The sequence below is a fragment of the Saimiri boliviensis genome, chromosome 9 (assembly GCF_048565385.1).
Source record: "Saimiri boliviensis isolate mSaiBol1 chromosome 9, mSaiBol1.pri, whole genome shotgun sequence".
In the NCBI taxonomy this organism is placed as follows: Eukaryota; Metazoa; Chordata; class Mammalia; order Primates; family Cebidae; genus Saimiri; species Saimiri boliviensis.
The window spans coordinates 121,983,715-122,010,252 of NC_133457.1; the positions used below are offsets into that span (position 1 = coordinate 121,983,715).

At 44.1% G+C, this 26,538-nt stretch overlaps 1 protein-coding gene across 7 annotated transcripts in view; it reads left to right on the forward strand.

Moving 5' to 3' along the window:
* The first annotated feature begins 10,080 nt into the window (after nucleotides 1–10,080).
* The window catches only part of STX16 (syntaxin 16), a 38,135-nt gene continuing 21,677 nt past the window's right edge, over nucleotides 10,081–26,538 (forward strand). For 3 of the 7 annotated variants that reach the window (XM_010343151.3, XM_003932633.4, XM_074406706.1), the window contains exons 1-2: nucleotides 10,081–10,992; nucleotides 18,482–18,493. In XM_010343151.3, the coding sequence (XP_010341453.1) occupies nucleotides 10,861–10,992; nucleotides 18,482–18,493 (144 nt within the window). In that variant the 5' untranslated portion in view covers nucleotides 10,081–10,860. Of the gene's footprint in view, nucleotides 26,448–26,538 lie in introns of all 7 variants that reach the window. The other 4 variants (XM_003932631.4, XM_003932632.4, XM_003932630.4 and 1 more) reach the window with 4 other exon arrangements.

Sequence of the window (26,538 nt, forward strand, 5' to 3'; positions counted from 1 at the left end):
TCTGTTGGTTTTGTGTCCCCAGCTAGACTGTGCGTTCTTTGAGAGCAGAGCGTCTTTATATAACTCTTGTGTCTCCCACAAGGCGGGGCTCATGGTAGCTACTCCATACTCTGTATTGGTCAATCAACTGGCTCTTTCATGGATTGAGTCAGATCCTGGTACTGACTGTTAAACCTTGTCCCTGGGGTGCCACAGAGGTACAGGAAATCATTGTGCTGAGAACTGTCACAGTCGGAAGCACCCTTAGATGGGAGAGTCCACGAGAGTGCAGCTTCTCTTATCCTCCTACTGCATCCTGTCTAGATTGGTGCTTCTGCAGGAATGAACCTCTCTACACCACATTCTATCACTCTGAAGTCTTTGTGGACCCCCAGAATACCTATCCTACAGAAGTCTCTCCTTTGGAAGACACAGATAACACATGTCTTGGGTCCCCAGCTCCTAGAATAGCTGGCTCCTCCAGAGAAATGGAGCACCCAGAGAGAATCTAATGAGACTCACGAAGACCCCCATCCAGTCATATTTCCAGAGATAATGTGACACAGATATGACTCAATCAGCCTTGATTTCTATCAGAAAGACATGAGGGCTGGGCGTGATGGCTCACGCCTGAAATCCCAGCAGTTTGGGTGGCTGAGGCGAGTGAATCGCTTGAGGTCAGGAGTTCGAGACCAGCCTGGCCAACATGGTGAAACCCCCTTCTCTACTAAAATACAAAAAATTAGCCAGATGTGGTAGCACACACCTATAATCACAGCTACTGGGGAGGCTGTGGCGGGAGAATCGCTTGAACCCGGGAGGTGGAGGTTGCAGTGAGCTGAGATCATGCTGCTGCATTCCAGCCTACGTGACAGAGCAAGATCCTGCCTTAAAAAAAAAAAAAAAAAAAAAAAAAGGCATGAGGAAGACTGTCGATTTGGCTCGTGCCTGTAATCAGCGCTTTGGGAGGCCGAGGAGGGCGGATCACCTGAGGTCGGGAGTTCAAGGCCAGCCTGGCCAACATGGAGAAACCCCATCTGTACTAGAAAATACAAAAATTAGCCAGGCGTGGTGGTGCATGCTATTCCCAGCTCCTCGGGAGCTTGAGGCAGGAGAATTGCTTGAACTCAGGAGGCAGAGGTTGCAGTGAGCCTAGATCACGCCACTGGGCAACAGAGCGAGACTGCATCTCCAAAAAAAAAAAAAAAAAAAAAAAAAAAAAAAAAAAAAAAAATTAAAAAAAAGAGAGAGACAAGTATTTATCAGTAACAATCCAACCTTGAGGGTCAAATCTGTTTAGACGTCGACTAAGGATGAGTTGCTGTTCACAAGCAAGTGGCATGTGTGTGCTGATTGGAGGTGCAAAAATCCAGTGGATTTTTTTTTTTTTTTTTTTTGGTCCTTGGTTTACATAACTTTTTCATTAACCCAAATATCCCTCAAGGCCTTGAGCTTATGGCATCTGACTATAGCAGCAGCCCCTAAAGACACCGAGTCCTGCTCCCCTGACACATTCAGTCATGCGCAGAGAGTGAGCACTTCTTTGGTGACAGGCAAAGCAGGTGCTGAGATGGGGGGCCAGCGCCCACCCAGCCTGTGCTCCCCACCCAGTGAAGGAGAGTGATGTGAAGAGAGCTCAGTGTGAGGTGGCAGCAGAGCCCCCGAGCCAGGTGTCAACACTGCGCTCTGTGCGCCAAGAAACAACAGTGACTGACGTGTGCTGGGGAAGACGGAGTGGGGACGGTGAGATCACCAGTGATATCAGAGCTTGATTTCGAGAGGCAAGTGAGAATTTTCCCAGAGAAAGGGGTAGGAGTAAAGGAAGTAGAGCATGTCAAAAGTTAAAAAGATAGAAGACTGGGTGCAGAGGCTCACACCTGTAATCCCAGCGTTTTGGAAGGCCGAGGCAGGCAGATCACTTGAGGTCGGGAGTTCAAGACTAGCTTGGCCAACATGGCAAAACCCTGTCTTTACTGAAAATACAAAAATTAGCGTGGTGTGGTGCAGCACGCCCGTAATCCCAGCTACCTGGGAGGCTGAGGCAGGAGAATCACTTGAAACCGGGAAGGGGAGGTTGCAGTGAGCCAAGATCGTGCCATTGCACTCCAGCCTGGGTGACAGAGCGAGATATGGTCTCAAAAGAAAAAAAAAAAAAAGATAGAAGCACAAAGTATGCAGAGAATGTTCTACAGGATTCAAGGCGGGGGTGGCTGGAAAGACCCTGGACACGTCTAGCTTTGAGAGCAAAGTTAAAGAGTTAATTTTTTCTAGTAGGCAGTAGAAGAAAAAGCAGGTATCTAATCAGGAGAGGAATGTGAACAGATTGAGATTTTTAGAAAGGTGATGGTTTGGAGAGCATTCCATACCAGGGTCCAGCACTGGAGGTGTGGCGACCAGCTGGACAGCCTGCTGTGAGTTTCCAGGCAAGAGTCGTGATAAGAACAGGGAAGATGGAGAGGAGAGCAGACTTGATATTTAGGATGCAGAATCTATCACACTGTGGTCCTGAGTGGTGTACTGGTAGATGGTGGGGGCAAATGGGAGCAAGGATGGTGAATCATGCCAAAAGTTCGATTTAGGGATGCCACTGAAAGATAAGCAATACAGGAGAAGGAGGAGCATGCTCAGGCGGGCAGCCAATGGTTCACTGTTGAGCGTGTAAAACAGGTGGCTCCGTGCAGTGGAAAATCCACATGGACGCTCGGAATGAGAGGCAGAGTGTGTGCAGGAGGCACATAGGTAGGCGGGACCTGCCACAATGGGTAGGTAAAAGGTAACAGAAAAGCAAGGACTTAACATTGGGGAAGATCAACACTTGGGGGCTGGGCCTCAGAGAGATTACAGAGGAGAACCAGGCATGACCAAAGTTCCAGAAGCCAGAGGAATGGGTTTGAAGAAGAGGCATATGGCAGTGTGCGAAGGGCACAGCGTGGATTGAAAACGGGCCCCAGCCGGGTGCGGTGGCTCAAGCCTGTAATCCCAGCACTTTGGGAGGCCGAGGCGGGTGAATCACGAGGTCGAGAGATCGAGACCATCCTGGTCAACATGGTGAAACCCCGTCTCTACTAAAAATACAAAAAATTAGCTGGGCATGGTGGCACGTGCCTGTAATCGCAGCTACTCAGGAGGCTGAGGTAGGAGAATTGCTTGAACCCAGGAGGCGGAGGTTGCGGTGGAGCCGAGATCACGCCATTGCACTCCAGCCTGGGTAACAAGAGCAAAAACTCCGTCTCAAAAAATAAATAAATAAATAAATAAATAAATAAATAAATAAATAAATAAGAAAACGGGCCCCAGGCAGAAATCTGGTGTATGCGAGCACTCAGCATCACTTTGCTCGGTTCCAACATACCGATTTCAAAAGACATGAGCTTGCAGTCCGTTTTGTTTGGGTGGATCAGACCCTGCCACCCTCCCTGAGTTCAGAAGTGGCCATGTGACTGCGGCCTGACCCAGCTGATGATCACTACTTTCTGGCTAAGTTTACAATTTGAGGATACCAGCTCACACCTGCAATTCCAGCACTTTGAAAGGCCCAAGGCAGATGGATAGTTTGAGCCTAGGAGTTCGAGACCAGCCTGGGCAACATGATGAAACCCCATCTCTATGAAAGTATAAAAAATTATGGTCAGGTGCTGTAGCTCATGCCTGTAATCCCAGCACTTTGGGAGGCTGAGGTGGGTGGATTGTTTGAGTCCAGGAATTCAAGACCACCCTGGACCCTGTCTCTACTAAAAGTATGAAACTTAGCGGGGTGTAGTGGCACACGTCTGTGGTCCCAGCTACTTGGAGGCTGAAGTGGGAGATTCATTTGAGGTTTCAGTGAGCTGTGATAGCACCAGAGTACTCCAGCCTGGGTAACAGAGTGAGACCCTGTCTAAAAAAAAAAGAAGTATAAAAATTATAAAAATTTAGCCAGACATGGTGGTGCATGCCTATAGTCTCAGATACTGGGGAGGCTAAAGGGGGAGAATCACCTAAGCCTGGGAGGTTGAGGCTTCAGTGAGCTGTGATTGTGTCACTGCATTCTAGCTTGGGAGACAGAGTAAGACCCTGGCTCCAAAAAAAAAAAAAAAAAAAAAGAATTTAGAGATAAGGATGTGACTCATGACAGGCTAACAGGGGTCAATTCTAGGACTTTTGAAACCACTGGGAAAGAGAAGTGTTCAGTCTTTTGGGGTTGTTGTCCTGTGAAATGCCAGGGCAGAGCTTTCAGAGAGCAATCTGCCACCCCCTGGGGTTCACTGGCTTGAGAATGTCACCAGCACAGGGGAAGGAAGAGCTGAGGGCTTGACATTCCTTGTTGATATTTTCCCCCCTCTGGATCCAGCTGCGCCTGGATGTTTGAATTATTTGGGCCAACACATTTGCTTTGAAGCTTAACTCCATTTGATTTGGGTTCTGTCCCTTGCGACCAAAGGAGTCTTGAGCCATGCATGGCCACGTAGCTGACAGGAGGCTGCTGGCTGGACAAGCAGCATCTGGAGAAGGCCAGAGCCAGCCCTGCGCCTGCACATCACACAAATGACCACGAGCAGGTCAGGGTTATGGCCATGGGAAAAAAAGACTAGAAACGAGTGACTTGGCGGTGTTTCAATACCTGCTAGCGGAAAAACACAATGATTTCCTTTATGTTTTTCAGGGGTTGAGTCATCGAGGTCAGTCCTGGCTTGGCACATTAGCTTATTGTTCCTGCCAAGAGAGATGGCTAAGATGGGAGGGTTGATTTATTTGAGTACATATGTTTCAACATCATCCTGGAAAAAAAAGAAGTAAAATGCAGATATGCTTTGCTGGCATGTGCTGTGACCCAAGAGACCTCTTCTTGGCCTCAAACACCAAAAGCCATGATGTTAGACATTGTTTCAGTCTTGAACTTTTGACGAAGCATGGGCAGGCACCTGGTATGATGGTGACATAGGTAGCCTGGGAGAGGAGAGTCCTCTCCCCATCCCGTGGACAAGGTAGGAGGATTACTTCCTTTTGAGTGGTCTGAGATAAGAGTGGTGAGAAGGAGCCAGTTGTTTGAAGAACCCAGGAAGGAGGGCATAGCAGGTGCTAAGGAGGTGTGAGGAATCATGAGAAGGCTAGTGTGGCTGAAAACGGGTGAGTGAGGGGACAGGGAACTGCCCTACTCTCTCCACCCATTTTGAGTCTTGACTGTCTGGTGTTCTCTAGCACTTAATACATTTAATCTCACCTTTTGTGCGTCAATCCATCTATTCATCCATTCTGCAAACATTTATTACAGCCGACAGTGGGGGCGCTAAGTCCTGAAGGGAGGGTTCACCAAGCAGGAGGGACAAGACCCACCCCCCGACCCCCTCCCCCTCCACCAGGCAGAGAAAGGCCTGTGAGCCAAGTCCTGGAAAGGAAAAAGCTCACCATTCGGGTAGGGCCTGTTGGGCAGGCCTTTGAGTGCCCAGGAGGCACTCCACCAAGTGGAGAGCATAGAAAACCTAAATGCAGAACTCCAAGAAATACTGATATATGAAAAAAATTGTAATGAAATCCATGATTCTGGAATAAATCAGATCTAGTCTTATACTATATTCTAATACAGCTAAGTGGTAGCAGGGACTGACGGTTTAAGAGGAAAATAAGGGGAGAAACACTTAAGATGGAGACTATTCCATCAATCTGCTTCATTTTTTTTTTCTGCCAACCAAGACCAGACCATCATTAGTTAATATTAGTGATGCCCAGCTTGGTTCAACTTAGAGAGCACCTGTTTTCTGCTGAGCATCATTTGAGATCGGCTGGTGTGGGCCCGAGGGAGCTGTTTCATGGCCTCAGTCGGGCAGTGACACGATCAGATTTGTGCTTTGGAAAGGTCACTGAAGCTGCAGGATGAGGAGGGAAGAGATGGGTGGTTGTTAGCAGGCTGCTAGAAAAATCTGCATGATGAGAACCAGAATTTGGGCAGAGACAGTAGAGTTGTAAATTCCCTGAAGGCAAGAGTTTTGCTCTGTTTCATTCTTTTCGCAGCGACTGGCAAGAGATAGGCACAGCCACTGGTAGATTTTTAGAAATGCCTACTGTCTTGAATAGTCTTGTATTAAAAGCTACTGGAGTCCAGACGAAACAAAACTGTTAACCTCTCTCCGGAGTCTTCCTTCTTAGAAGAGGCGTCATAGCTGAAGACAGACCCAGATTGGGAATTTTCTGTTGTTGGAAATACTCAAGGTTTTGAGGAACTATTTGAGGACACAGAACACACAACTCCTGTCACCTGAACCTGGCCTCAAATCTGCCTGTTATGTCAGATCTGTGCAGACAAGACATGAGTTAGGCTTGGGGGCTTTTGCTGCTTGATAAATGAGCAACCATCTGTCTTTCTATAGGTAAGAGGCCAATGTTAAAAGCTGTCTTTGAGACTGTTTAACCCCTTCTTCCACATGAGAATGCACTGCAGACACATCTGGATTCCCAAGCTCCAGAACAAGAATCTTGGAAATGTGCTTAGATTTCCAAGTGTTCAGTTCTCAATACCATGCCATTCTCTTTGGAGTTTATGATGCCTTCCAGGGAGAGCAGAGCCCACAGGAGCTTTCCAACAGCAAGACTACTGTTGTAATAAATGACATTGCCCATTTGTGGAGCACTTACTCTATGCTGAACTCCTATGAGGGCTTCACAAGTCCTGTCTTATTTAAATTGTTTTCACCAAAGGCCACCATGGCTGGCCTGTTGTGCTAACCATCCCCCCTCAGTACCTGAAAAACTGCCTCTGCCCCAGCCATGGCTTGGCTTCATTGGGGTTCCCTTCTGCACTGAATAAGATGACAAGAAAACAATTAAACACTTGTACCCGAAAATGACTTATTGGATTTGTTGGCAAAATGTTAGAAAGGGTATGAAGCCCAAGAAACAGAACAGTGAACCTCGCCAAGCCCGGGGAGTGTTACAGAATCCTCGCCCAGGCCAAGAATGAGACACAGTGAAAGCTTTTAGAATGTAAGACCATCAACCTGGATTTCAATTCCAGGGAAACACATACTTGGCCTTGGCAGAATGCTTAAAAAAAAAAAAAAAAACCAACCAACCAACCAAACAAACAAACAAACAAAAATGGCCAGGTGCAGTGGCTCACGCCTGTAATCCCAGCACTTTGGGAGGCCGAGGCAGGCAGATCACCTGAGGTTAAGAGTTAGAGACCAGCCTGGCCAACATGATGAAAACCCATCTCTACTAAAAATACAAAAAATTAGCCAGGAATGGTGGTGCGCACCTGTAATCCTAGCTACTCGGAAGGCTGAGGCGGGAGAATCACTTGAACCTGGAAGGCGGAGGTTGCAGTGAGCCGAGATTGCTCCATTCCACTCCAGCCTGAGCACCAAGAGCAAAACTCCTTCTCAAAAAAAAAAAAAAAAAAAAAAAAAAAAAAAAAAAAAAAGAAGAAAAGAAAAGAAAATCAAGCTTAAGCCACTTGACAGGAAAATAAAACAGCCAACGAACATTCATATGTAATGATTTGCATCCTTCCCAGCTCCCTTCCAGTGTGGGTCAGGCAGAACACGGACATGGCAGCAGCCAGGGGTGCATGCCCTGTCTGAGCTTCCTCTTCATTAACACTATTTCGGGCACACAAGCCCATACCTAGACACAGCCTAGTTATAGCTGCACGGTGCTACCTTTGGGCTGCTATGCTAGTTTCTTGGATTTTCATGACCTCCCTGCTGTTGGACTCTTGGGTTGCTTGGGGTGGCTGTTTTGGGAATACGAGGATTTTTCTTCCATTATTTATGTGTGCAAGCAGTGTTCATTTGGCTCAAAGAAATGGAAGCTTGATTGATTTCCTAAATGTAAGGATGAGATTGTCCTGTAATAAATATTTAAGACTGACCAGGAAAGGCGACCACCATCTGCTGAAACACAAGACCAGGAATTACTCTGTTAAGCTTCCTGAACGGAGGGAATGAATGAATAACCATCCTATATAACATTTGTTCAGCACCTGGTAGTTTACAAAGCATTTTCACTTATCTTATTTGATCTTCACAATAACCCTAGAGAGGTAGACAGGGCACGGATTACCAGGATTATGAAAAACTCACATTTTTTTTTTTTTCTTTCTTAACAGATAAGGGCTCTAAAGGCTTAAAGTCACTGGAGGGAGGTCAGAGAGGTTGGGGATTCAATTTCGAGTCTCTCATTCACTCATGCACATATTTAAAAAATGTTTATCCCGAGCCTGTTCCCAGCCAGATGAGATGGCAGTGGGTACAAAGATGAATAAAACACGGTCCCTGCGTAGGAAGAAGATCAGGTTCTAGCCTGGGGGAGAGCAGCAGGAAAAGTAAACAAGTCCCCCTGCTTTGCGAGGTGATGAGAGCTAGGGAGATAGAACAGCGTGGAGACCATGTTTCTAATCTGATTCTCCTCCCGACGACCAGCTCAGCTGTTATTTACAAATACCTGTCCCCTGAAGCGAGGAGCGGGGTGGGGACAGGAGGGTGATAGGGGGCTTGGCGGTGAGACTGGGGTCAGAGCTCGCCGCGGGGATCTGCTGCGGTGGTGCGAGGACACAACTCGTCCTTGTGGGCGAATATTTCCCGGGGCGCTGCGCTAAGCACGCGGGCTCCCAGAACGTCCCTCCCCAGGCCTGTGTCTTCGGAGGGGCCGTCCCCGCGCCCCTGCAGGCTCCAGCCCGCCCGGGGGGCTGCCGCTGTCTGCGAGCCCGCGCGGCGGCCGGGCCCCCTGTCGCCCGAACCTTCCACCGCCGCGAGGCGTCCCCGGGCGAGCGCCCTGCCCTCCGCGCAGCGCGGAAGCCAAAGCCGGTCCTCGCCGTGAACCCCGCAGCCCCTGCTCGCGGCTCTCGATTTTCTGTGGGTTTCGTTGTTTGCGTTTCACTTGCCTCAATGGACATATTTTACATTCCTTTTTAGTTGCACAATGAACGCGCGGGAACATTCTCCGTGCGAGAAAAAGCACATGGAGAGGGGGTCGCCAGCGCTTCCCCCGGCCGCCGGGGGTCCCGCCGACGCCCCACGGGTGCTGCAGCCTCCGGGCGAGCCGCGTCTCCCCGGGAGGGCGCCGCTCGGCTTTGCAGGTGCTCAGCACCCGGGAAACACTCGGCACACACACACGTGTGCCAAGTTTGTTCCACGCGGAAACAAAGGACGCGTGGGAGCCGCTTCTGGGGCCGCGGTCCTTTGTTGGAACCCCACGGCGGAGCCCGGGGAGGGGAAGCCCGCCCTGCACAGGCCCGGGGCCCGCACGGCTCTGCGCCCCCGACCCGTTCAGGCCGCGCGCTGGGCCAGGCCCCGGGGCTCGGGCTTCCGTGGCGGAGCGGCCGCCTGTTTCTAGGCCCCTGCTCGACCCAGCCCCGCGGAGCCACCGCCTGAACCCCGCCGACCTGGCCCGGGGCGGCAAGGTGGGGTGCGCAAGGCGCAGGGCCAGGGAGCAGGCAGGAAACAGAGTTTTTCTTGGGGGTTCGTGGGGTGGGAGGTGTCAAAGTTTTCGGGGAACTTTTCCACTTGAGATTCCACGACCCTGCAGTGCCCCCTACAGAAAGCCAGCCCGGGAGGGCGGACGCCCCCGACGCCCCCCGACTGCCGGCGGCGGCGCGGCCAGGCTGCCTGGAGCTCTCGCTTCCTTTTTTTCTTTTCTTCTTCTTTTTTTTTTTTTTTTTTTTTCTCCTGGTTGTTTTTCGGATACATCTTTTTTCAGAGTTTAAAAAAAAAAAAAAAAAAGCGAGCGCCGCCGCCTGCAGTGGAGCGTGCTCGGCCTGCAGAGGCAGTCGTCTCCAACTTTTCCTCTCCCGCTCCAACTCCCAGCGCCCAAAACTTCGGCTCCAGGGGAGCCCAAATTTGCCTGCCGCACAACTTCCACTCTAATGCGGGGGCCAAAAACCCTGGCAAGGGTTTGCAGCGTGGGGGCCACGCTCCCCAGGCTTGGGCCTGCTCGCTGGCCTACTCCTAGTGTCTGGGCCCAGTTGGGGAAGGCGAAATGGGGCGTCCGAGGAGCACCCCGCGAGAGGGCGGAGCACTCCCGCGCCCTGGGGCAGGGGGCAGGGAGCTCCCGCGCCCGGAACGTTGCGAGCAGGGCTTCCGAGCGTCGCAGGGGGGCACTCGCGAGGGACGGACAGGAAGAGGGCCGGGGGGACGCCAGAGCCCGGGACCACAGCACGGAAACGGCCTGGGGCTGAGCTGCAGTCAGATCCGGGGATGGAGGGAGCCGGAGAAGAGGAGTGAGAAGGCCGGGGAGGCAGGCCCTGCTGTCCTCTTGCAGGCCGGCAGCGTGCTGGCAGTGGAGGACCAGGCCGCCCAGGAAAGGAAGGGGTCAGGAGGTCGGGCAGAGCCTCAGCAGGCTCAGACAAGGCCCGGCCCGAGAAGGGAGCTGCAGGCGCCCTGGTGTCCAGGGCCCACGCCTTGCTCCGGTTGTCCAAAGAGGGCCTAGGCCAGGCCTCTGGTCGGGAAACTGAGTCACAGCCAGACCTCAGGGCACGGCCTAGACGCTTACGAGCCAAGTTAGGGGTAGAGAGCAAGGACCTTCGGGGGTCTCAGGGAGTAGGGGGCTTCAGGGCCTCCCAGTCCAGAGCCGGATTGGCGAGTTAGACGCTTGTAGATCCAAGGTTGGATTGGGGTGGGGTCTCTGGGACGTTGGCTCGCTACTCAAGGATTGGGGGGATTCAAGTGCTTAGAGATCGAAGTCTGGCCCTGGGTAGGGGGAGTCAGACAATTGGAAAGCCTAGGTAGTTATTTGGGGAGGGGTCTTTGCGCTTTGGCGAAGCGCAAAGCTGCGCCTCTTTGGCTTGAGGCCTGAGGCCTCGAGAAGCTTCTGTGGAAGGGTGGGCCGGCGGGCCAAGAGAAAGAAAGTGAATAAATCAGGACTAAGTGGGCTGGGGGCCCCTGAGAGGGGGGTCACAAAGGGTGAGACATGGCCACCAGGCGTTTAACCGACGCTTTCTTGTTGTTGCGGAATAATTCCATCCAAAACCGGCAGCTGTTAGCCGAGCAAGTGAGTAGTCACACCACCTCCAGCCCTCTGCATTCACGTAGCATTGCTGCGGTGAGTCTCCCGGCGGCCTCTCCGACACACGCACGGTGTGCACTGCGGCTCTGCCTGTCTGTCTGTCTCTGTCTGTCTCTCTGTTTAAAAAAAAAAAAAAAAAAAAAGGAATGTAAGAATAATAAGATCTCTTGGCTAGACTCAGGGGGCATCTGTAACCCTGGAGGGGGAAGAAGCGGTGCTACGAGGCGAGGCGCAGCTCCACCTCTGCCTGGTCCTCTCCTCACTTCCGCAGCACCCCCACCCCCCCGCAACCCCCGCCTTGGCGTCACTGCGCGACGGGCCGCCTGTAATTTACATATGTTTTAACGCTAACATTGGGAAGCATTGAGGCTTTCTGAAGCCTTTTTGTTTCGTTTTGTTTAAGGCTCCCCTCCCCCCAATAGTGAGCCTCAGTTTGGTCTTAATAGCTGGGTTGCGGGATCGTAGACCCAAATCCTTGCAACTGAACGACTCCCTCCCCCTAAAGAGGAAGGAGTTGTGTTGTTTTGTTTTGTTTTGTTTTGTTTTGTTTTCTGCCCGTTTTCTTTTAACGGCTTCGCAGCCCTCTGTGTGGCCATGTTCCCTATGAATAATTGCTTCACTGTTTTTCCTGGGGGCTTGCGTTTGTGAGACTCAAGGTGCTAGCCTCTTCACTTTCCATTTCCCAGACAGGAAATTCAGCTTTCCTTTCCATTCGAACTTTTTAAAAAAAGCCTCAGGGATATGTGAAAATTAACCCCCTAAAATAGCACTTTCTTTTTTAAAATTAACCAGAACCAAAGCTTAGCAGTAGCGTTTTTTTAAAGGGTGGTCCTGGAAAAACTACTGTTTTTTATTATTCATTTTCCCTTTGTGAGCCTCAGTTTACTGCTCTGTTAAATAAGGGGCGAGTCTAGATGATCTATACAAGACAGTGCTCGTTAGCTCTGTAATGTCTTCAATTGCAAAGGGAAGTTAGGGAACCAGTGGTGGTGCGGGCTACCTGCTGCAGGCAGGCTGGGCGGGAATAGAAGCAGCGTTGGAGCAGGTGGGGAATAGCCCGGGACCATATTCTTGAGGATTAATTATACTTGAAATAGGCAATTTTGGAAACCCCACATTTATTTAACCTCTTAGGGACTATATTGCTAGGTCATTTTTTTTCTTTATTACTTTATCTAAATGCTTAAGAAAAATTATGCCTTATGTCATGATTATCATGTCTACAAAGACACTTTTTCCTTTTTGTAAGTCACAAGTGGAAAATGTCTTTGGCCATATCACTCATAGAAAAGTGATTTTAAGCCATGCGAGCGGTTTCAGGAATAAAAGCATGTACACTCAGGTCAAAAAAGTGTAGAAACAGGGACAGGGCATGTGTGAGATTTCAGTTAAGCTGAAGGTTTTGTTTTTTTTTTTTTCCACTTTTATAAAGGGAAAGGAATGGCATTATATTGAAATAAATGTCAAGATGTCTGGTAGCATAGAAACGGGCTAATTCTAGTGCTGATTTTAAAGAGTATACTGAAATCAGCCAAGAAATAGAGTAGAAATTGGATGAATACAATTCATCAGTGGAACTTGAGTAACGTAAAATAAGAACTGCATGTTCCTGAAATGACTTGATTTTGTGCTGCCTCAAAAACAGCTGAAACTCATTAAGATTTCTAAGGTATCAGTTTTAATTGATTGAAAAACATACTGTTTATTTTTCAATTTTTAATCATTAAGTTTCAGAATACCCTGAACCTTTGGGTAACGTGAGTTTTTTTTTGTTTTTGTTTTTTTAACCATTAAGTCAGACAGTTTAAAAACCTAGTAGCTGAGACTGGAAGCTTCTTAAAAGTGCATCTCTGAATCAAACCACTTTAGAAAATTATTTTCTAAGGCAATTTAAAAAAAAATATTTAAGCTAAACAAAATAATTAAAAATGGGTAGCTAAAGTATACAGTTTGAAAAATATGTCAGGATATATACAGATATATTTAGCTAACTCACAGTTTTTTGAAAATAGATTTCTAAACCCAACTAAAAATACCTTTCCAAGTCAGAACATTAAAAAATGTTTTCTCAATGTCATACCATTGAAAATGTTGATATTAGTCTGACCATTTAAAAATCCTTCTCAGATCATTGAAAGCAGTCATATAAATTTAAAATATCCTTATAGTCAGTTCATACTATCTAAAAAATAGGTATTGCAGTCTAACAAACATAGTTGCCCAAATTAAATTTAAAAAGCAAACACAGATTTATATATTTTAATTGTGTAGATGACATGTCATAAATTACTGAAGTGTTTAGGGGTGAAGTGTTAAATCTTCACTTTGTTTACAGGTGATTATGAAATCTGTTTCTGCACACAATACGGCAAAACGTTAACCGGACCAAGTAGAGGTTACGATTTTTTTTTCAACTTTTCTGGAAGTTGGAAAAGCTTTATAAACATTTTGGAGGAAAAGGCATGTCTAACACAATTTGTAAAAACTGTATTAACTCTTATTCACTGCACATCTAGCTCATAAAAAATTTAAAGCCTCTGTTTCTGACTCGTAAATTTCAAAGCCGTGTAGCAAATCAAACAATACAGTACCTGTCATTTTGAATATGGACTCGGTATTAGGTGACATTAAGGAACTATTAATTAATTATAATAAATTTGCTAATTTTATTAGAGATGCCTACTGAAATGTTTAGTGGTGACGTGGAGGCGTCTTAATCCCTCTAAAAATAGAGGAAGCAGATAAGGCAAATTGTTACTCATTGTTGAGTAGTGATGAGTATGTAAGGGACATTTTACCATTTTATAGGCTTTTCTGCATGTTTGAAAATTGTTAAATAGAAACTTAAATATATTTGTTATAATAAGTTAAAAAGAGACAATTTGTAAATATATTTCTAACACTCGGGCAATTTAAAAGGAAGTAACTAAACCTGAGATTAACTTAATTAAAAAAATAATAACCTGGAATTTTAAGTTTCTAATTGGAAGAAAAGGCTGTAGACTTTGATCTTGATGCATTTGATACAAACTAAAAATATGCCTACAATAAAAGACTTTAAAAAAAAAATTATAATCCTAAATTTTGACATCTTTATTTGAGGAAAAAGCTGCAGAAATTGATTGCAGAGTGGTGTGTATCTCACACCTCAAAGCAAAGCACACCTAAAACCACGTTAGACATGCATTTTTTTGCATCCTAGTTGGAGGGAAAAGATGTTGTTTGCTGTGGTGGAACCTGTGCGTGCATACAGGTTTTTGTAGCATTCAGGCAAATATGTCAAATAAACAGGAATTTAAGGAGGAATACGCAGTGACCAGATAAACACAACGTCTCACGGGCCAGAAGGGACCTAAAGGTCATTTGGCCCAGCGTCTCCATTTGTGATAACCCCTTATGCCTGTCTTCTGTGGCCACATTCTATGACAATGATAGGAAATGTCAACAGCTCCATAATTTTTACAACCAAAAAGTCTTTGCCTGTTAATCCCAACCGTTTGTGTCCTGGGGTCCTGCTTTTAGTCCTGTCCCGTAGGAACTTCTGTCTGGCCATCCCACAGCCTTGTTACCCAGAGTTCTTTCCCGGCTTAGCAGTCACAGCTCAGAGTGGTTCAGTTTCTTTCCTAAAAATGATGTTTAGTTTTTCTGTATCCTTTTTAAAGTTCAGCACCCAGAACTGAAAAAAAATTCTACTTTTTTTGTGTTCTTAGTGGTGTTAATGTTAGTAAAACTAATTGTTAAAAACGGACTGGGGTTTGACTTTATACACTCCTACAAAATGCAGTTATATTTCTCATGCATTTTGCTCTGGCCTCAGTTTTGAGTGCCCTGTCACGTTCATGCCTCAGGGCAGCATGAAATAAAGGAAAGAGCACTGAGAATTGAATCTGAGAATTGAGGCCCAAGTCCTGTTCTGCTGCAGGCTCAGAATGTGTCCTTAGGCAAGCTTTTCATCTTTTTGGACATCTTTTGCCTCATTTGTAAATTGAGGGATTTGAGTTAGATGATTTCTAGCGGCCCTATCAATTCAACAGTATTTTCTCAACTTCTGTTTTAATACGTTGTTTCTCCTGACTTTCACTTTAATTTGAAAAGGAGAAATTCGTAGTCAACAGTGTTGTGGCTGTCAGTCCAAGGTTACTGACAAAACTCCTTAGAAGTAGCCCCAGTACTGTGCAAAAGTAACTTTTACATTATGATACCAGCCAAGGGCAGGTTTTAAGGTAGCAGCTCATTCAAGCAGCTTGGCTTTAGGAAACTGAAATGGATTTATGAAACTAAACAATCATTAAAAAACAAAATACTTGTAAAGTCAGAAATGAATGAAAGATAGATGTTAAGATGCTCCTCTGATCTGATGAAATTCTGTGTGGATTTGTGTGGTTTCCTTCGATTGCCTGGAATGGATCTGATATGGGGTTTGGAGCTACTTTATTAGTGTTTACTGCCTAATCTATACTCTGCTTTAAAATAATGCATAATCCATAATTGGAAGCTAGAGTTAATTGGTCTTAGATTTCTATAATTGGAAGCTAGAGTTAATTGGTCTTAGATTAGTTTGAAACTTAAACACATTATTTTTAATAAAATGTGTGCTTTAGGGAAAAAAAAAAAAAAGAAATTAAGGATTAACTATGGTTATAGGAAACCTGAAGTCCCTATTCAGGCTTGACTACAATATTAGCTAAGATTTATGGAGAATTTACTATGTGCCTGGCTCTGAGCTAACCCCTTTCCATGTGTAAGCTCAGCTCAGCTTCACAGTGCTCTATCAAATAAGTACTATTGTTTTTCTCAGATACAGATAAGAAAACATTTTAGAGGAGGTAGGAAACTGGCCCAGGGTCACCCACCTGATGAGTTGAGGGCTGTGACTGGAACTCTGGCACACCTGGCTTCAGAGCCCCGTGCTCACCTCCTGGGCCATTCTGGTGTTGGCTGCATTTTCAGAACTTGTGCTGCAGATCCTGCAAAATGGAAAGACCTACTGTTTTAAAACAATTTTTTTTTCTTGCAGTAGGCTAGCATCTTTCTTTATCTCACTTTACAACCTTACATAGTCAGTTTTAACTTGCAGATTGAAGGCTGTAAGTTTTAGTCCAAGCTGAGTCTGTTGGAAAATTAGTTCTGTCTTTAGAATCCAAGTATGAAATCATTATATATTTCTCTTTAGATCTACTTGCTTTTCTGCTTTTAAAGATTCCATGGGAGCAGTGAGGCTTACTTTGAGAATAAGGGTACTTTGTTGGATAAAGTGAAGCAAACTTTTATTTTGGCAGTAACGGAAATAAAGTAAATATCACTATAGCATAGACCTGTGTTTCCAACTAATTTTGCTCAACTTTTCCAGACTTCCTGAGTAAACACAGATGGGTTTCCACTTATTTTTCAGTTTTATGTAGAAAGTTCTTTAGACTATAAATTCCACATGCTGCTTGGAGTTTTCAGTATTTGCTTGATTGAATGCCATTGGCAGGTCAGAAACCTAGATTTAGACATTTTGAAGATTTAGAAGGTGATGATGTGGAATAACGTGTTTTCATTTGGCTGTATTTTGGTCTTTCCTGATGGTAATTCTAAATGTTTTAATTCAGGTCTTGACTGAATTTCCTGGTAATTTGGTGGCAGGCAGAGTTTTGAAAGCCTTCTATTTTTAAGTAGCAGAGTGGTGGGGAGGGTCTTTGAAAAGGTGACCTGAATTTAATATTCCTGATGTGGTGGTAGCTGCCTATCACAAGTAATTACCCAAATTGTTAATAAAATTAGAGAGGCTGGAGGGTGGGGTGGAAAGAGACCTGAACCACCTGGGTCTGTCCCCGTTCTGACCATTAACAAGCTCTGTGCCTTCCAGCAATGCAGTTCTGCATTTTGAAGCTTAGTTTTCTTATTTGTAAGAAAAGAGTTATTTCTAGCCCTAGAATCCCATGATTCTGATTTCACCTCTTATCAACTAATAATTGTAGAAATCAGAAGATCAGGGTGGATGTGCTCGGTTCATAATCCAAGAGCACAGGCACATGTGCCGCCGAGATTTTAACGGAGGCTGAATAGTGCATCGTTCACAGATTAAATGCCAAGGAGCCGCTGCAGAATAGGAAGGAGACTGAGATACTCAAGTTAGGGGTTTTGTTGTGCAACATGTTTTATTAATAAAAGATTTCAATGTTCTCTTAATGTTAAGCTTTTAAAAAAATTAAAAAAAAATTCTTTGTAAAGTAACAGGTAATTAAATCAGATTTCCATTTGATACTATCTTTATTAATATCATCTAGTACTACTATTATGGCAGGGTGTGTATATAGATAGAGTTCTTTTTTGCTCTCAGCAAATTATGGAAGGAATGAAGAGGATTTTCAGCTTTCTATAATGTCATCTAATTGAATTTTTACATGGAGTAAAGTTTGATTACATTTTTATTGCTATCATTGTTTAATAATATTTTGACCCTGATAGAGCAGCTTCATTTACACTATTAATTTTTAAATAAGAAAGCTAATTTTTTATTTTCTAAATTTACTGCTAACCATAAAAAAACACAGTTGATTGTTGAATTTCACCACTGATTATTTCAGTGATCAATACTGTACCCAAAAAACCCCTAGTCATTTAGATTATCTGTCATTAGTAAATGTCTGTCCAGAAGATAGAGTTCCGTGCTGATCTGAAAAAGCATCTTTAGTTTTAAATGGAAACTTAACCCCCTGGTGTCATGCTTCTCCCTTCCCACTCCCCTTAAAAGAAGAAAATTATTCTTACCTTTTGTTTTGTCTTGTTTGCTTGCTTTTATAAGAGCTTTATACATAACTGTGCTTTCTAGCTCGTAATAATACATACCAAGAAATGGTAAGAGTTTTTCTTTTATTTTGCCACCTGTGTCTCTCTCCGGGAAAGAGTGGTTTCTCAGCTCTCTTGTTATCGGGGATGGAGCCGTGTCTGCAGGATGTAATTTGCAGAGGCCTTACATATGTGGTCACTCACATGTTATCTGAATACAGCTCAGACAATTTTTGTGGGTTGTTCATTTTTAAAATTTTGTTGCATTTGCAGGTCTGATTTACATGTTAAAATATACATTTATTTGATATGATAAAATTACATTGTAGCTCTGCTCTCTTATTTTCCTAAGGGAAATTTAAAATGTAGTATTGTATATGATATTTGGTATTTATGAAACACATTAACAGCATATTTTAGTGAAACTAAAGCAAGTTTGTTTTATATGTTTTCAGTGTATTTTAATATTTACAACCATTTTTTGCTTGTTTAAATGCTAGCTCATTTTCAAAACAACCACAGTAAATAAAAATAAAAGCATATATTGATTTTTAAGCTTATTTTTAAAAAGGAAGATCAAAAGGAGTTTTTTTTTAATGCCTTGCTTAGTGGATCTTTATATTTAGTCAGCTTAAAATCTCAGTGTTTTCTCAACTGACCATGCCTTGTCTGTCTGTCTGTCTGTCCCATGCTGCTTTCTTTTTGCTTTCCCTAACTGGATGGGACTGATGGGAACAACATGTCTCTTCAGGAGCTGGACGAGGTATTGTGTTTTGAATATTTTTATATGTTGAGTAATTTGAGTTTATAAAATACCTGCTTTTCCTGAAGTCTTTGCTCATATATAAAATGCTAAGGGCTTATGAATATTTTAGCATTTGTTTTCATTACTTTATAATTGTTTTTAACAGTTTAATATTTAGAATTTAATATATTTTCACACCATGTGAACTGATGATTTGGAAAAGGCTTTGGGAACATTGTTTACTACTCTTGGGAAAGTGTCTCAATTTTAGAAGCAGTAAAGGTTGAACACTTTTTTCAAGAAGCCAGAATGTTTTGGGAATTATGTCTGTAGCTTCCTGATTTCTGAGAGATGAGTCGTGCACGTGCTTGTGTAGACAGTATAATAGGTCAGGGTGTCTGTGAAGGCCCTAAATGAGAAGGACTGTAGCCATGGCAACTGCGGGAGGGTCTTCCTGGTCACTCCTGTCTGGAATGAAATGATAGCCTGTGGATGCACCTGGAGCTGTTGTCACTTGGGCCCAGTTCTGCATCTCCTAGCTGAGGGAGCCTTTGGCCTTTTTATTAGCTAGCAGCATCTTACCCAGACGGTGGAGAGAGTATGTATTCAAAGCACTTTATTTTAGTAGCCCTAGTAAAAGCGTTGAGAAAAAATAAGATTAAACTGTTGTTAATGTTTGTGTCTGTTGTCTGTTTCAGCATTGAAGGGGTAAGAATGTGTTTTAATTTAGAAGTGAGAAAAGTAAAGTAGGATTAGGATTACTGTTTTTAAAACCAGTGGGGTCCTAACTAGTAGATTCAGATCTACCTATAAATTCTAAAAACCTTAACTACTAGCCGGGCGTGGTGGCTCACGCCTCTAATCCCAGCACTTTGGGAGGCTGAGGCGGGTGGATCACGAGGTCAGGAGTTCGAGACCAGCCTGGCCAATATGGTGAAACCCTGTCTCTACTAAAAAAATATGAAAATAAATTAGCTGGGCGTGGTGGCGTGTGCCTGTAGTCCCAGCTACTCGGGAGGCTGAGGCAGGAGAATTGCTTGACAACCAGGAGGTGGAAGTTGCAGTGAGCCGAGACTGAGCCACTGCATTCCAGCCTGGGAAACAGAGTGAGACTCTGTCTCAAAAAAAAAATAATAATTCTTGATAATAACAACAAAGTGAGCACAGCCTAAATATCCTTCATTGGGAACTGGTTAAATAAATTGTGTAGCATCTCTGATCCTCTGTAACGGGTACATAGTGAAGCTCACCATGAGAGCTGCAGTGAAAATGAGCCCCAGACACGTGGCGGAGTAGAAAGACCCAGATGCAGAGTAGCATGGATAATGTGATTCCTGTTCCTTTTTGTTTTTTTCAGGAATAATAACTCATATTTATGCTTGCGTGTGCTTAAAAAATTCCTGAAAAGACACATAAGAAACCATTAACAGTGGATACACCCCAAGAAACATCTGGAATAGAAGAGAAAACTTCCTTTCTATTGCAAACCCTTTTCTTAGGGTAGATATATATTTTTAAACATGTGCATGTATACTTTGCCACTGAAAACAATTAGTTTAAATAAAAAACAACCACTTAGCTGGTAGCTGACTGAGCCAGGTGTCATGATCATGCCTGTGTGGGGGTTTCCTGTCCCATTCAGGAACCTCACTACCAGCATACCATCTGGGCACTGGGCCCCGGAGAGGGCCCAGCTCACACACATGAAGGTAGGGATCTCTAGAGTACAATGGAAGTGGATGGATTTGCTGACCAGTCTTTAAAAATGTTAAGGCTTGGGGGCTCGGAGAACAGGCATTCTGTGTTAAAACAGATGTTGCTCCTGGCTGAACAGTTTGAAGATATGGAGCTTATGACCTCAAAAGAAGTGTATAGGGTGCGGGGGAGGGTAACAAATTGTGGAACCACTTAGGCTGAAGAAGTATTTGAATAATGTTCCAAGGAGGGGCACATAAGTGGTCATAATTACTTCGGGTCTGCTGTCTGAACCAATTTCCAGTCTTTTCTACTTCCTTTTTCAGGCAGCAAGTTCTAGAAACTGGCTACACTTGGCAGGCCCTCTTGATTTTCTTATGCTTCACCTCTCGGAGCTTAAAAGGGAGTCTTCAGGCTCCGTGATTAGAGGCCCTTGCGCAGAGAGCACTGTCTCCCCCACACGCAGCCTGGTGCTGTCAGAAATGCAGGCTGCTGCTCAGCGTGGGCGCCCGTGGCCTCCTCATTTCCTTGTGCGTTGCCCCTTTTGCTCTTTTGTCCAGCACCATTATCTTTTTCATGAAGTGTGGCTTCCAGAATTGTCTGTGACGTACATTTTATTTACCTCATTGATTCATTCCACTCGTTTCTTGTCGGCTCACGCAGCTGGTTGTGATTGTGCATTCAGGACTCTGCAGTGCCAGGTACTGGCCTCGGAGCTGGGGGTGTGGTTGGGGACAGTGTCCAGAGGCTTCTTTGAAGCTGAAGCATGCCTTTGCATTGACATCTCCTGGACATAGTAAACACCCAGCTCCAAGAGTGGATTAGATGGTAGCCACCACTTTATAGGTGAGGCTCGTGCAAGTGTCCCTGAGTGTGTATCACTGGCGCCTCCCAGAGTAAAGGCATCTGACGCCCCCACTCGCTTAGAGGCTTCTCGCAGTCCATGTTTGATTGTCATTCTCCTCCTCCAGCCTAAGTACCCTGGAGATGTCACTTTTCCTTCTCAGAAAACACTAAGTAAGCTGTTCCCTGAGGAGGCAGCTGAGCCCACCCTTGGTTCTTTTACCCAGGGAAGTGTCTGGCCCTCTCCTTTGCTCTCTGTCTTTAGTCTATTTCCCATCTTATGACAAAGAAATCCCCCACGTTTGGGAGTTTTTACATTCGAGATAAGAATTATTTTTAAAGTCACAAGATACAAATGTTAAGCCCCCCACACCACACTTCCTGAGGACCAGTGATTGGTGCCCATCTGGGAGAGGCTGGGCCGGGCCCCAGTGTCCGTGTTGGTAAAGTAGAGAGTGGCACACCTCTGAAGGATTGTTATTGGGACTGGCGTGGGCCAGGCCAGTAGCAGTGCTCAGTACAGTGCTCGGAGAAGGCAAGGAGAGACGGGCGGCTCCCTTTTGCTTCTCCCCAAAGAGTATATGTTACTCGAGAAAAAAGGAAAATCCACGCTGACAACAGTATCAGGATGATGTGATTCTCAAGTGTGTTATCTCTGTATTTTTTGTACCATTTTCTTTGTTTATTTTTATTTATTTACTTTTTTGAGACAGTCTTGCTCTCTTGCCCAGGCTAGAGTGCAGTGGTGTGATCTCAGCTTACTGCCACCCCCACCTGCTGGGTTCAAGCAATTCTCCTGCCTCTGCCTCCCAAGTAGCTGGGACTACAGGTGTTGCGCCGCCACGCCTGGCTAGTTGTTTTTTGTATTTTTTAGTAGAGAGGGGGTTTTGCTATGTTGCCCAGGCTGGTCTCAAACTCCTGAGCTCAAAGTGATCTGCCCGCCATTGCCTCCCAGATTGCTAGGATTACAGGTGTGAGCCACCATGCCCATCCTATACCATTTTTAAAGTATTTATTTTTACCATTTATTAATTTCATAATCAGAAAAAGTAAACATTACTTTAAAATTAACACAGGTTTAGAAAAATGTAGTGCTGACATCACTGTTTTCTTTTATCCACTTGCTTGTTCCTTTCTCCAGCAACTGAGATCTCCTAAGCCTAATTGTCTTGTTAGCGAAGTGCTCTGACTTTTTATTACACATTGTCCCAGAGTTTTACCTGGAAGTGTGAGTTGCCAGTCTGTTGATTTTCAGTGTCCCTTCTGGACTTTTTAAATGTTCATTGCCATAGATAGTACAGAATTATCAGTATTGTTCTCAATACCAATGTGTTATGGCTAAGCTTAGTTGATTTTTTTAGATGGGCAGGGGATGTATCTGATTTTTCCAGTCTCCACAGAGCCTTTCCTAGTTCTGTAATCTTAGGCTACACTAAATTAGCCTTCAGGGAAAGGCAGGGTTTTTAACAGTAGAAGGGCCATAGATTTGGAACGGCTATATTTATAAGAGAGAGTATGTATGTTCCTTCCATAGATTGAGAACTTGTTCATACTGGCTAGTACTCTTTAAAGGGACAAATGTCAATATCTAAAGTGGATCAAGAGCAAAAGATCCCTTTAGTGAGCCTGGCAGGAGAGCAACTGGGCTGTGCTGTTTTGAACATCTGTTGAAATTTTTTTGCATTTCTCTCAGGAAGGATGACTCTGGGTTAGGCTAGTGAACCCTAGTAGTTCTTGGAGAGAGGAACTCCGTATCAGAGAGACAAGAATTCTTAATTCTCTTAAGTACAATTTTTATTTTAAAAATATGGAAGGATTTTTTTACTTTAGAAGCATGAATTTATTTATTTTTTATTTTTTTGCGATGGAATTTTACTCTTGTTACCCAGGCTGGAGTGCAATGGTGCAATCTTGGCTCACCACAACCTCTGCCTCCCAGGTTCAAGCAATTCTGCTTCGGCGTCCTGAGTAGCTGGGATTACAGGTGCCTGCAACCACACCTGGCTAATTTTTTGTATGTTTCATAGGGACAGGGTTTCTCCATGTTGGTCAGGCTGGTCTCGAACTCCCGACCTCAGGTGATATGCCCCTCCCACCTCGACCTCCCAAAGTGCTGGAATTAAAAGCATGAGCCACCGTGCCTGGCCACAAAGTTATTTTTAAAGAAGCTTTAGTAACCAACATCATATATTTGGAGGGGCACCATGTTGAAACTCACCAAGAATAAGCAGAAAGAATTAGAAATCTGGCCGTTTTTAAAGATCTAAATGGCATAGGATGGCAACTTGAAAATTGATATGTACATTGGATCTTCAACAAATAAGACATGTTTTTAAATGGGAAGTGATGTTTCTGAAGTTAAAAGTGTACTTACTTTGCACTTAAAATTTTTTTACGTCCATATTTGTTCCCATTTCAAATAGTTGACACTTATCTTCAACAATTGTTTCCCTTCCCAAAACATACTGTCGTCTTTTTTAGTAGTACATAGTGTGATACACATTACAGATCCATACTGATGAAAGAAATGAAACATTTCTCCTCAGTGGGTGGTGTTTCTTTATTATGATGTTACACATATACATAACTATAGCTATAGACTGTATCATAAAGGACACAAATTATTCACTATTTAAAGATTTCATTCCCAAAGAATCAACTGTTCTTTCTTACTGGCAAAACCCTGATACAGTGTGTGGGAATGCTAGTACCAGCTGAGCTGGCCGGCATCTGTGCCGTGTAGGGATCTCTTAATTAGAAAGCTTCCTTAGGACCCTTAACGAAGAGTGTGTTCTCCCCACTTTTGATTTACATCTAATTTGGGGGGAACACATGGCGCAAAATCAAGTACTGCTTCAAAGAATTGTATTTAAAGCAGCACCCACTTTTCATATGTGGTTTATGATTGTTGTTTCAGATAAAATGATACTAATCCCAATGCAGGTCAATTTAGATAGATACCATCTCTCTATCTTCTTTAGTTTAATGTTTATTTGTAAACAGTAAAAACAGTACAAAATAAGATTGTGAGTTTAAAAACTATAAAATCACTATAAATAATTACTGTATTGAAATGTGGGATGATAACAAAATATAGTGGATTCGATAATAAACTGGGTTGGGGGAATTCTAGGACCCACGAAGAGGTACGTCAGCAATTTTAGATTTTACTTTGTATAAACAGCTGGAGTTCAAGTTTTGTTTCAGTCTAGCAATAATTCTGTAGACAGCACCTGATGTGTGGCTGGCAGGGCGCTGGGAACTGGGCCGCTGCGTTTTAGTCAGTGTGTCTTCCACAGAGTTATGTACCTGTTGGTGACTTGGGAGCAGGATTGTTGAAGAATAAGCAAGTCTGCCTCTGATCACTGGATGGAGGCCTCCTCTTTGTCCACAGATGGTCAGCAAGAGAGGACGATCTTTATTCACTGGGACCTATCCTATAGTCCCCTGGTACAGTTGGTGGGCAATGAATCAAACTACTGTATGTTGTTGTTTTAATTGGATGGCTTGTCTTGATTCATTTTCTTAGCAAATAGCAGTGATAGTTCATGGGCCTGCGGAGTGATTGGCACGTTCTAAGGTGGAAGGGGTTTCTGGAGTCAGCCGACCCAGGTTTCAGTCTGTCACATAAGAGCTCTGTGACCTTGGGCAAACGACTTTTCTGGGTTTCCGTTTCCACATTTATATGTTAAAATAATAGTTTCTAGCTCACCTAGTTTTTGTGAGGATTAAAATAATGTAAAGAATATAAAATCCTATTAGTGGACTCTTAAAACCAAACAAAAGGAAGGTGGTGGTGGTTGAGAATGACCACTTCACAGCCTGGGAGCCCCGGACACTGTGGGTTTGGATGACACACTATTTGTTTAAGAACTGAAATGACACTGGGCCTGCAGCATCCGTGCTGCGTTTGAGCACTGTGGGCTTAATCACGGCTCCTGGATGCACTGGGAGCAGTTAATGGGGCTTGGTCCCTCCAGTGTGGTCACTGCACAAGATGCGCTCCCTGAGTGGACACGTGCCCAGACTACACAGACAGCCTGAAGCAGATGGTGGCAGAACCACCCCAGGATGTGTATGCAGAGAGGTTGATGGTGAAGATACTAATTGGCTTTTAAGAGTTTTACTATGAATGCTTTAGGATTTAGGGCCTATCACTTGAAGTGTCCTTTTAATCTAAGTTTTTCTTTATATGATATTTTCCCCTTTTCATTTGTAGATTTTAAAAATTTTGTCTTGTTCCTCTATTGTTAGAAAAGCAAATAAGTACTGAATGATGGAAAAAATAAATTTAGATAAATGCAAGGAAGAGGGAAGAACAATAAAAAATTTTCACCCAACTCTACAGCATGATTTAGAAGATTTCCAAAGTATTACCTATTTTTTTATAGACTATTTTCCATTATATTTTGATCATCATTTGGATCTTTAGAAACTGGCATTTAAAAATTCTGAGCTCTGGAGCCTTTCAACCCATTCACTGCCTGCAGGCAAGAAAACACCTTAACCATGCTAAATCCATGATTTCCCTTCCATTCTTTTTTTTTTTTTTTTTTTTTAAATTTGAAACGGAGTTTTGTTCTTGTCACCCAGGCTGGAGTGGAATGACACAATCTCAGCTCACTGCAATCTCCGCCTCCTGGGTTCAAGCGATTCTCCTGCCTCAGCCTCCCGAATAGCTGGGATTACAGGTGTGAGCCAGCACATCCAGCTAATTTTTGAGTTTTTAGTGGAGACGGGGTTTCACCATATTGGCCAGGCTGGTCTCAAACTCCTGACCTCAGGTCATCTGCCCACCTCATTCTCCCAAAGTGCTGGAATTACAGATGTGAGCCACCATGCCAGGCTGATTTCCCTCCCATTCTTAGAAGCTTTCTACAGCAGTGTCTTATATAGTTAAACAAGAACCATCAGTATCATTTTAAAATAAGGGGAAATGTTGCTTGTCGATACTTAACTGAAGAAAAGAAATGACAGAATAAGATTGCAGTGAGATTTTAAGGATTGCTTTTGCCAAATGGTAGATAATTTGCTAGCCGTAAAGGCAGTTGTTTCACACATTTTAACACATGGTTGATGATCGTGTGACTGAGATAACTGGATCAGCACTATTTCCAAAATAAGCTAAGTGTATTTAAGTAAACCTTGCTACTACTGAGCATTTTGTAGTTGTTTCATTTACCACCTAGTTTTCTTTTTTCACTTGTAACTGATCAGATTAATCATTGAGGTTCATGATATTCTACCACAGTACTAGTTCTAAGAGGTCTTCATTTTAAGGACCTTTTGTTGACTTTTTCATTACATTTCTATAGCCAGATCAAGTCAAATTCATGTTCTCAAGTATGTCCAAGGAAATTAAGAGCTGGTGCATGAAAAGATAGGAAAACAATTCCAAATCGTAGCAGTTATCAAAAGCAAGTTTATAATACAGGCAAGTGCATTCACTCCTTTCTGTATCTTCAGGGAGCAACATTTAAGAGGGATTAAGAGTATTTGTATCTAAATTGGATTGGAATAATTTT